The sequence below is a fragment of the Lepidothrix coronata genome, unplaced genomic scaffold, assembly GCF_001604755.1.
Source record: "Lepidothrix coronata isolate B3197 unplaced genomic scaffold, Lepidothrix_coronata-1.0 Scaffold137, whole genome shotgun sequence".
In the NCBI taxonomy this organism is placed as follows: Eukaryota; Metazoa; Chordata; class Aves; order Passeriformes; family Pipridae; genus Lepidothrix; species Lepidothrix coronata.
In genome coordinates this window covers 50236-61966 of record NW_016690317.1, presented here as the reverse complement: position 1 = coordinate 61966, position 11731 = coordinate 50236, and the positions used below count along the sequence as shown (strand labels likewise).

Here is an 11731-nt window from a genome sequence, read left to right as displayed (position 1 = left end):
GGATTTCCATCGCCATCCTGGCTCCGGTGACACAGTTTACACGGTGAAGGAAGCAGCACGGGGAAGGAGAGGGGGGTTTTTTTGGCCCTGTGCCCTGTACAAACATCCTGGCCGGGAGCAGCCGGCCTTTGCCGGGGGCCGCGGCACGGCAGGAAGCTGCCAGAGTTGGCTATGCCGGTGCCAGGGGCTGCTTTCACCTCAAATAACCCGGTGTCTGTATCAACACGGCCGGCCAGGGCTCCCCAGAAGCGCTGGCAGCGCCGGCAGCACCGGCTGCGTGCCAGGGACGGACCAAACCCAGCCATCCACGTCGGGCACCCAGGGAGCCCATCTGGGATGCACACCCTGGATAAGACCTTCCCAGGGGTTCTGCCAGGGATGGGGTGTTTCTGTGCCCTGTGGCTCTGTCCCCCCTCGGCAGCGGGGATTTCGGTGCTCCGGCAGCTGGGTGTGCCGGGCGCTGGCAGTGCATGGAGCCCTTTGCCGATAACCAGGGGGAGCTTCCGGCAGGCTAAAAATACACCCCAGTTCGCTGGAAAAACCATACCAAAGCAAGCAAGGGCTGTGGGCAGAGCTTCCTGCCGCTGGATGGGGCCGGCACCGGCTCGGCTCGTGGGAAGGAGCCGAGGTTCAGATTCAGTGGGGAGACCCCGAGTTACAAGTCACAGCTCCAAGTTACAGCTCCGAGTTACAAGTTAGAGCTCCAAGTTACAACTCACAGCTCTGAGTAAGGGCTGGTGTCCAAGCCAGTTGTCCGAATGGGGTTGTTGGTGTCGGGGCCACGTTTAACCCCTCAACCACCGGCCCCACCGCATCCTTCACCTTCCCCTTCATGGTGGGAACGTGAGTAGAGCCACGCTCAGATCCCACACCTCAGGTGAGAACGCTGCTAACTCTGGCAAAACCCCAGTGAAACCTTGGAGGAGCCACTTTCAGCACGACTGAATCCCCAAAAATCCCTCCTCCCTGCGGAGCGGAGTGAAAACCCCCAGGGGGGCACAGCACAAACCACCGTGGCCCCGCTTTGGCACAGGGCTCACCCTGGTGCTGCCGAGGGTTTGGAGGGGCTGCGGTGCCCTCGCAGCATCCCCGGAGCCGCGGGCGATGGGACCGGTCCGGCAGGTCTGGGGAGAAAGGAGAAAGTGCTTCATCCCCGACCGAGCCCGGGCAGGGTGGGGACAACACAAACACGCCTCCGCTCTCCTTTGCACAGCACGGCAGAAACAACCTCGCCTGCCCTTCCTTCACTGTCATCTTCCTCCTCCTCCTCCTCCCGCCCAGCCAAAGGGGATTTTCCCAAGCGTTGGAGATAAACACCACGAGCCCCCTCCGAGAGCGCGGGGGGGACGTGCCGGGGCCCCCAAGTGTCACAGCGGTGATGCCACCCCGGGGAAATGATGACAAACCTGTTTGGCTCCGGGTGGGAGCGGCTGCCGCCCCCGAGGGTCTTCCCAGGGGGAAGAACCTGCTGGGGAAGGGCGGGGGAAGCCCCAAAAAACAGCCGCGGGGTCAGGGAGGCACCCTGGGCTGCTCCATCCCATAAACCAGGTTATGGATCCGGGCTGGGGACGCATGAAAATAGTTCACCGTGTGAATCCAGTGCAGGACTGAGCATTCCCCGATGCTCCTAAAGGGCTAATACAAAAGCCACAACCTTCCCCAAATCAGCGGAGGAAAAAACGCCATATATATATATATGAAACATAATTATTTTTTCCTGGTTCTCTCATCCAACTCCTTTTGTTCCCAGCCCCGTGGGCTGGGAGATGGAAAGACCTCACGGCTTCCCCCCGAAAATCGATCCCCCTCTCCATCCCAACGCGCTCCACAGAAGTCCCCTCCATCACTGCCGTGGGCACCTATTTAGCCCCTTTTCCCTGGAAAAAGTGCTGCCTGCCCAAACCTCCTCCCATTCAGCCCGGGAAAGGATAAAAGCTGGGGAGGGGGCTGGGGCTGAAGGAGGGGGGGGAATAAATTAAAATAAAGATAAAACTAAGCGCTTTGGTTTGGATTAATTCAGCTGGTCCTGCACGGCCCCTTCTATAAAAGGGGGGAAAATTCCCCCGAGGACAAAACCACTTATTTTTATTTTAATCTATTTTTCCTCTTTTTTTTTTTTATTTTTCCCCCGTTTAAATGCCTTAAACAGAGGGAAGGAAGGGAAGAAAAAAAAAAAAAAAGAAAATAACCACACAGGCAGAGCCTGGCTTGGAGGGTTTCCAGCCTGGGCTGCGCTCCCTGGGAATAGTCGGGAGCCGTCTGCAGGGAAGGCAGCGAGCGCCGGGGAGCGCGGCGGGGGCGCGGGGCCGGAGCGGGGCCGGCGCTGCCCGGGCGGCACTTACGTGTGCGGGGCGGGAGGCGAAGGCGAAGGCGACGCGGGCCCGGGCGGGCAGCAAAGAGGGCCCGCAGCGGGTTGTTGGAGCCGCAGCCGCCCCGGCCCTCCCCGCCCCCTGCCAAGGCAGCTGGAGGAGCCATTAGTGCCGGCGCGGCGCGCACGTAGGGATGGATGGAGGGATGCGGGGATGGAGGGAGCGAGGGACGGACAGACGGACCCACAGTGCAGGGCCCGCCACAGCCCCGCCGCCCCCGCCTGCGCTGGGCCCCCGGAACGGCCCCGCGGGGTGCGGGGGGACCCCGAGCCCGGAGTCGGCGAGGAGGGACCAATACGGCTCCAGCTGCTGCAGCCGGGAATGGAGGCCCTATAGATCCTGCTGCCCTATAGATCCTGCTGCCCTATAGATCCTGCTGCCCTACAGATTCCACTGCCCTACAGAACCCACTGCTCCGCTGCCCTACAGATCCTGCTGCTCTATAGATCCCACTGCCCTACAGATCCTGCTCCCCTATAGATCCCACTGTTCTGTGCCCTATAGATCCTGCTGTCCTATAGATTCCACTGCCCTACAGATCCTGCTCCCCTATAGATTCCACTGCCCTACAGAACCCACTGCTCCGCTGCCCTACAGATCCTGCTGCCCTATAGATCCCACTGTTCTGTGCCCTATAGATCCTGCTGTCCTATAGATTCCACTGCCCTACAGATCCTGCTCCCCTATAGATTCCACTGCCCTACAGAACCCACTGCTCCGCTGCCCTACAGATCCTGCTGCTCTATAGATCCCACTGTTCTGTGCCCTATAGATCCTGCTGTCCTATAGATCCCACTGCCCTATAGATCCTGCTCCCTTATAGATCCTGCAACCCCGTAGATCCTACTCCTCTATACATCTGTCATATAGATCCCACTGCCTATAGATCCACTGACCCAGATATCCAGCAATCCATGTATTCAGCAATCTTATATATCCAGCAACCATATATATCCAGCAACCCTATACAACCAAAAACCTGTATATCCAACAACCTCATACATCCAGCAGCCCTATATGTCCAGCAGCCCTCTATAATCAGTAATCTTATACATCCAGCAACCTGCATATCCAGTAATCCTATACATCCAGCAACAAACAATATTCAGCAGTTTATATATTCAGCACCTTATATACTCCACAATCCCATATCTCCAGCAGACCTATAATCCAGCAACCCTAAACACTCAACAGCCCTAAATATCCAAGTTCTATATACCAAATCATGGGACCTATACACCCAACAACCCTATATGGCCAGCAGTTCATATATCCAGCAACTCTACACACACAGCAACCCCATCTATCCAGCAGCCCTATATATCCAGGATTCCTGTATAACCACCAATCTTATACATCCAGCAACCCGCACATCCAGTGACCCGACATATCCAGCAACTCATTTCATCCAGCAACACATACATCCCACAATCCCATATATGCAGCACCCCTAAACACTCAGTAACCCTGAATTCCCAAGTCCTATATATCCAGCAACCTATCCGTGCAACAGCCCTATATGGCCAGGAACCTGAATATCTCCCAGTTCTGCACATCCAAATCTCAAAGCAGCCCCAAACTGCCCCAAAAACCAGGGGATGAGCTGAATCCCACAAGGACATCCATCCATCCATCCATCCATCCATCCATCCATCCATCCATCCATCCTTCCAACAGCCCAAGCTGTTCCAAACCCTCTTTCCCCTCCTTATTTTTCCTTTTCCTCCCTCTTTTTCAAATTATTCCTTTCCACCTCCTTTCTGGGCTGTACGAAACCCAAATCAAACCCATCCAAAACCCACAGGGAAACGGGCTTAAATCCTTCACTCTCCCAAAATACATATTCCCTCCACCAGGATCCTGAAAATTCCCAAAATTAATACGCTGGACATTTATTAAAGCCCTTGTCCAGAGCTGCAGAGAACGGATGAACTCGGCGCACACGAAGCGGCTCGGAAAACGCCGCTGGAAAAAACGCTTGCTTTGATTTAAAGCGCGCAATTTGGGAGCCGGGGGAAGGCTGGTGGGGATGCCAAGGTGTTCCCAGTGGCACTGGGGGGGGTCACAGGGCACCGTGTGCCGGGGCTGCGGCGAGGGCACGGTCGGGAGCTCCAGAGGTCAGCGGGAGCCACTGCCAGTGCCGGCACGGGCCGGCCAAGAGCTCCTTTGGCTGCCGGCCCCGCTCCGGTGGAGCCCGGCCAGCCCCGGCATCCCACTGCGGTTTTCCTCCTCTGGCAACAACCCCGGGGGATCCTCCGCCGGGATGGTGGGTTGGGGGGCACCGTGGGGGAAGCCCGGAGAATCCTGGAGAATCCCACAGAATCTCCGAGCGTCCCGAGGCCCTACAATAACAACCCACCCAGGCGGTGCCACCGAAGGGATCTGACGGGAAGGGAACGCTGCTGGAATCACACGCACGCTCTGCGCCGGGATCGACGCTCCTGGGGGGCACCACTTCAAATCACCAGACCCCAAGACATGGGAAACCCCTTCCCAGCCCCGAACCACTGCCACAGCCTCCCAGTGTCGGTGGGAGGAGACCGGAGAGGAGCTGAATGACCTAAATTCACGCTCAACGCCCGTGAAAACGGAAAACCAAGGAACTGTGGGAAGCCTGAGCACCCGGTGGGAGCAGCGATCCCCCCGGCTCCCCCCGGCTCCCCTTGGCCGGGTACCCACCCCTGGTCCCGCTGCCTCCCACCGCCACAGGCAGCCACCGCTGCCTCTCCCGCCTTGTTTTCCAAGCTGTTTCCATGGCCCCGGCTGACCCCAGCGCTGGGGCTGAGCCGCTCACTCCTGTCCTCATTTAGCCTGGAGAAAAGCCGGAATAGTGGTGATGCCGAGGGAGCTGAGCTGATTTACGCCGCGGGGAGCCCAGCTCTGCTTTGCTCCAGCCCCGGGAGCACCTTCAGGGACCTCCGTGGCTGTGATCCCTCTCTGGATGGTGCTGGAGCAACTATTCCCACCCCTTTTTCCTTCTCACTGAGCCAGTTGAACACGACACAATCCCACTCCCAGCTCCTGCACGTTCTGAGGGATGTGGGGGATCTTTTTCCAGGTGGAAAAAAATTTATTCCCACCTCCATCTTCCTTGTTTCCTCCAGGAAAAGTGTTTTCCATTTTGGAAGGGATGCTTGGGAGCAGGATGCTTGGGGTTCGAATGTTAATCAGGGTGGGAACACTCAGAGTGGGGATGCTTGGGGTTGGGATGCTTGGAGTGGGGATGTTTGGGATGAGGAATGCTCAGCAAGGGGAATTTGGGGCAGGAATGCTCAGTAAGGGAACGCTTGGGGTTAGAATGTTTGGGGCAGGGATCTTGAGGTTGGGAATGCTCAGCGAGGGGATGTTTGAGGCAGGAATGCTCGGTGAGGAAATGCTTGGCATTGGAATGTTTGGAGTGGGACGCTCAGAGTGGGCACGTTCAGGTGAGGATGTCTGGGGTCAGGACACTCGGAGCAGGGATGTTTGGAGCAGGGACACTTAGAGCAGGGATGTCTGGAGCAGGGAAGCTCAGCGAGCGCTGCCCCAGTGGATGCTCCCACCAGAGCAGTTTTTTGGGAAGCAGGATGCCTCAGCCAAACCACGGCGTGTGTTCCCACCGCGGCACATTCCCACCGCAGCGCGGAGCCGAGCCGGGAGCCGCCAGTTGGCACGGGCAGGAGGAAAGGCTGGAAAGGCTTGGCACGGCTCGGAGCCGCGTCAGGCTGCCGGCTCCGGGCGGACAGGGAGGGAGCTGAGCTCTTGAAAGGGAAAAGGAGGAGGAAAAAAAAAACCCACGGCACTATTTTTGTTCCTTGGAGCGGTTTTTTCCTCAAACACAGCTGGAGCCTCTCGTGCCGGCGCTCCCGGATTGGCATCGGGGCCGGCGCGGCACGGCCAGATCACCGTGCCTGCTCTGTCCGTGGGGAAGGGGAAGGAGGGTGGGAAGAAGGGGAAGAGGAAGGGGAAATGGAAGAGGAACATAGGGAGGAAGGGGAAGAGGAAGAAGAGGAAGGGGAAGAGGAGGAGGAAGAGGAAGGAGCAGTGGAAAGGGAAGGAGATTAGGGTGAAAAGGAAGGAGATGAAGGGGAAGGATATGAAGGAAAAGGAGAAGCAAAAAGACTAGGTGAAGAAGGGGAAGGCAAAGGGAAGGGGAAGATGGAAATGGGGAAGGAGAAGAAGGGGATGGAAAGACATGGGGAGAAAAGGGAAGAAGGGGAGAAAGGGGAAGAAGGGGAGAAAGGGGAGAAGGAAGCGGAGAAATGGGATGGGGAAGGAGGAGAAGGGGAAGAAGATGAAGATGGGGATGGGAAGGGAAACAAGGGGAAGAATGAGAAGGGGGTAGGTAGGAAGGGGGCAGGGAGAGGGAGGAAGGAGTCAGGAAGGAAGAGGGGAGGGGAGGGGAAGGAAGGGGCCTCTCCTCGCCTCCCACCCGGCAGCATTTCCCGTCCCACTCCAGTCGCCCCTGCGGGGCTGGGCCTGATTTCCCACCCCCACTGCCAGCACTCCCTGTGGGACCAGGTTCAGTCTGCTCCCGGCACCCCCACAGCCCCCAGTGGGGACATTCCCACCATGCCAACTGCTCTGCATTACAAACCAGGTGGGAAAAGCCCGATTTTGGAAAGCAGGAGGGAAATCTGCCCCCCACTCCTGTGCTGACCAAATACGCCCCAATTTTCAAGCCTTTGCCCCCCAGGTTGAGCAGGGGAAGGGTCCCTGCACCCTCCCGGTCCTCCACATCGACGATGTGCCACCCAGCACCCGAGGGTGCTCAGCTTCCCTCCAGGTCATCCCTATCCCGTCATACCTGGGGGATGCTGCAGTGCCCCCCCTCCCTGGGCCGTGGGGATCCTCACGCCGACACCGCGGTGCCACTCGCCCGACCTTCGGCACAGCAGGAGGAGGAGGAGGAGAACCGCGTGTGCCACCGCCCTCCCACCTGGCAAGCACGGGCAAGTCGGCGGCAGGAGGGCCGGCGGGCAGCAGCCGGGAGACGAGTGGGAGCCGAGCCCTGCCCCATCTGGGAGCAGGGAAAACGCCGCCTCTGCCAAACCCGGAGCTGGTTTCACCACCATGACCCGTTCCCCACAGGGAAAAGCACCTTGTGGCAGGTGGGAGACGTGACCCCTCTGCATGAAATCCCTTTTCCCAAGCCAGAGGAAGGAGCGCAGGGTGGAAAACACCAGCTCGGCATCAGCAACTCTGCAGCGCGCTGGATCAAAAATAGCCCTTTTTCTACCCAAAAATTTCAAGCTCTCCCGCTATCCCGCTGCCTCCCTGGGGGCTGGAGCCGCTGAGTCAGCACCGGCACTGCTGAGTCACCGCAGCCACCTCAGCCCCAACGCCAACCGGCTCCACGATGAGCTCAGCGCGGGGGCTTTGGCATCGCCATGCTCGCCACCACTGCTGGGAGGCTTTTGCCAGCACCTCTGCCAATGTTTTGGGATCTCACCAGCCTCTCCCTGCTAAAATCTCACCCATCCCCAAAACCACAGCGATTGGCATCACCTTGAATCCAAGGAAACCCAACCGACAAAGGGTGAGGGAGCCAGGGAAGCCGGGGGCGTTTAAACTCTCCCACCTTCCCACCGGTGGCAGGGTCCTGTCTGAAAACACCTCATTCAGGACCACCCAGCACCCGTTTCCTCCCAGAAGAGGAACAGGAATGATGAAAGAAGATAAAAACAAAGTGTGATTGTGCCTTTTTCCCCCCTCGCTCGGGTCATCGGCACCGCGGGGAAAGCGCCGCCGCCTCCGGCTTCCCCGGCCCGGTGACAGGGCTGGTGACTCACGGCAAGGAGGGGGGGAAGCGGCGCGTGCACGGGGCCCTTGTGTTTGTAAACCTAAAAAAAGCCATGTGCGGGCAGGCAGCGTGGTCTGGAGGGCAGGGAGCCTGCCTGCAGGGCAGGGAATGTGCTCCGGAGGGCAGGAAGAGTGCTCTGGAGGGCAGGCAGTGTGCTCCAGAGAGAAGGCAGTGTGCTCCCAGTATGCTCCCAGTGTGCTCCAGAGTGCAGGCAGCATTTTCCAGAGGGCAGGCAGTGTGATCTCAGGTGTGCTCCAGAGGGCAGGCAGTGTTTTCCAGAGGGCAGGCAGCGTGCTACCAGTATGCTCCAGAGGACAGGCACTGTTCTCCCAGTCTGGTCCAGAGGGCAGGCAGTGTATTCCCAGTTTGCTTCAGTGCGATCCCAGTGTGCTTCCAGTGCAACCCAGACAAGCAGGCAGTGTGCTCCCAGTGTGCTCCATAGGACAAGCAGTGCGATCCCAGTGTGCTCCCAGTGTGCTCTGGAGGGCAGGCAGTGTGACGCCAGTGTGATGCCAGTGTGATCCCAGTGTGATCCAGAGGACAAGCAGCACGATCCCAGCGTGCTCCAGCACCAACCACCCCAAGGAGGAAGGCTCACGGAGGCATTCGAAGAAGCCGGCACTGCTACGAGAGCTGGTGCTGCGCTGGCGCTAATTAAGTGCCAGGGCTTTAATTGCAGTGGCGTTAACTGGCGCGGATTTAAGCAGGAGGGCTTTAACTGCAGCAGCTCCAACACAACGGCCTGAAGTGCAGAGGCTTTGACTGCAACACCACCGGGCTCTGAGAGGCTCAGGGTCTTCAGAGCCCCTCACCCTGCCACTCCTTATCCCCGTTCTGCACCCCAGCACCTCCTGCTGCAGCTCCCAGGACGCTGCTTCATCCTTTCCATGTTTTTCCAGGCTGGGAATCGGGGCTGTGATGAGCAGGGCAGTGCCACCAGCCCTGTGGTGACAACCCCTCCATCCATCACAGCCATCACACCCATCCCGGCCCCCGCGGTGACACCTGCAGCGATCACAACTCGCTCCGACCCATTTGGGTTTTTTACAGAATTTTCAGGGCTTGGGGTGGCTCAGAGGGTTTTTTTCCCCTCGTTTGGCTGCACTGGGAACTGCAGGCTCTGGAGCTCGTGGTCCCCAGCTCCCCCCTTCGACAGCAAAATCTCATTTAATCAAAAGATGCGGCGACTGGATGTGCAGAAGCACTTGGCTCTCTCGCTTTTTTTCCCCCTTCAGAACTGCCATTTTAGCTGTAGCAAACAAATGCATGGCATTGTCCCCACGACACGGCTCCCTCTGACAACCCTTCCTGCAAATCCCCGTTCAGCCGCTGCCGAGCTCCCAGGAAAAGGGGATTTTGGCCCTGGGACACAGGGACACAGGAGCAAATCGGCACTGGCAGTGGCGTGGTGGGCAGATGTAGAGTGGGGACGGGGCTGAGTGCAGCTGTTTCACCTCCAGCCTCTTCCCGTTTCATTTCATCTCCCCTTGGATGCTGGCCCAGGGAGCGGGGGGAGAAATAAAACCAGCTCTTTCATCCTCAAAAATAGTCTGGCACCCTCTTGCACAGAGCTCCAGGAACGGGATTAACGCGCTGGCACAGCAGGGGACAGGGGGTCTCGCAGTGGGGTTGGGTTTGGGGGGCATCCCGGCCTCATCCCAATCCAGTGGGGACAGCCAGGGGATGGGCACGGTGTGTTCCAGCGTTGTCATCCTATTGGGAAGGCTCTCTGCCTCCCTGGAGTGAGGGACACGGAGGGAGCAGGGAAGGGGGACCCCACTGCCATCAGAATGGGGGCAGGGAAAGCTGGCACATGGAGACAGGGGACCGAGGACCCAATGTCCAGGGACAAGGAAAAGGGACCCTGCACATGCAAGGAGGAGACTGGAAACCCCAGTGGCATGAGAATGGGGACTAGAAGTCTTGCACGTGCGTGGAGGGGCCTGGGGACCCCAATGGCATGGGATTGCGGACCCCAGTGGAATGGGAACTGGGACAAGGGACCCTGCACATGCATGGAGGGGACTGGCAATCCCATGGGAATGGGGAGAGGGGACCCTGCACATGCAGGCAGAGGATTTGGGACTCCTGAACATGTAGGAAAGATACTGGAGATTCCGATGGCATAGAAATGGGGACAAGGGACCTCTGAAGATGCGGGGAGGGAACAGGGACAGTGAGGCTGCAGAAACAAGGAGCAGGGACCCCAGTGGGGTACAAGGGACACGGCTGCCATGGGGATGGGGACACTGGGACAAGCAGGGGACCAAGGACCCTGGTGCAGTGGGGATGGGGACCAGGAAACTCTGGCACATGGGAACGCCAATGCCATGGGAACAGGGACACACACAGGGCACACACAGGGACCGAGGGCCCCGATGCCACATGGATAGGCACCACACACAGGGAGGGACCCTGATGGCAAGGGAATGGGGACTGGGAACCCTGGCACATGCAGGAAGGAGTCCAAATATCCTAATGGCATGGGGACAGGGACTAGGGACCCCAACATATGCACAGTGCCATAGGGATAAGGACTGGGCACCCTGGCACACGTGGGCTGGGGACCCTGATGCCATGGGGACAGGGGCTGCGGACCCCAGCACATGCAGGGAGGGGACTGGGGACGCTGGAGCCATGGGGACAAGGATTAGGGACTTCAGCACATGCAGAAAAGGGATTGAGGACCCTGATGTCATGGGAACACGGACTGGGGACTTCAGCACATGCAGACAGGAGACCGGGACCCCCAGTGACACGGGGACAAGGATTAGGGACCTCAGCACATGCAGACAGGGGACCAGGGACAGCTCACTCCCAGCGTGCCAGCAGTGCCAGGGACACCCCAGGAAAGGCTTTTTGGGACGCAGACCCATAGAACAACTACACATCCCAGAGCCACCACGCCACCGCTTCACCATCCCCGCTCCCAGTGGGGCCAGTAAAACCTCACCACGAAAGGCCAAAATCTTGGGGGGCCACACATTTTGCCTTCTCCCAGACCCCACTGCCTCCTCCTCAGAGCCACCTCCCCCCGGATTACCTGCGACGAAGAGTCCATGTCGGCAATCTCGAAAAACAAACCTCGTCAGGGCTAACAAGGTGCCAAAGGCCACGAGCAGGGCTCGTTTATGGGCCCCCATAACAACCTGACCCCAGAGGACTCTGCTCCCGGCCCTTCCCAGCATGATGCAACCTCGGCGACGCTCAGCACACCCCAGCACCCACCAACCACCAACCACCCCGGCACCTGCCGTGGGGCTCTAGGGTTTCTCTCTTTTTCCCAAAGCACCGGAGGCAGCTCCAGCGTTGGCGGGCGCAACGCGGGTGCGAGAGATGTTCGGCATCCCCGGATCCCCACGGAACACGTGGTGCCGGGGCCGGTCCTCACCGCCGACTCCAAACTTCGGCCACGCGTTTTGACAACGCTTGACCTCGGTGATGGTCCCTCCAGCGGTGGTGGTGTCCCTGTCTGCCACCAAACCACCGCTCGTGGCACCGGGACGAGCCAAGGTGCAGGCTCGGCGGGTGAATGAGACCCTGCCGAGGAGGACGAGCCGGTTTTGCTGCCCACCTCCAT

The 11731-nt window shown here is 59.0% G+C and overlaps 1 protein-coding gene across 1 annotated transcript in view; it reads right to left on the bottom strand.

Annotated features, from left to right (window-relative positions):
* TET3 (tet methylcytosine dioxygenase 3) overlaps positions 1 to 11731 on the bottom strand; it is a 25331-nt gene extending 13600 nt beyond the window's left edge. The window contains exon 1 of the mRNA XM_017827267.1: positions 11543 to 11731. Coding sequence (XP_017682756.1) covers positions 11543 to 11731 — 189 coding nt within the window. The remainder of the gene's footprint in view (positions 1 to 11542) is intronic.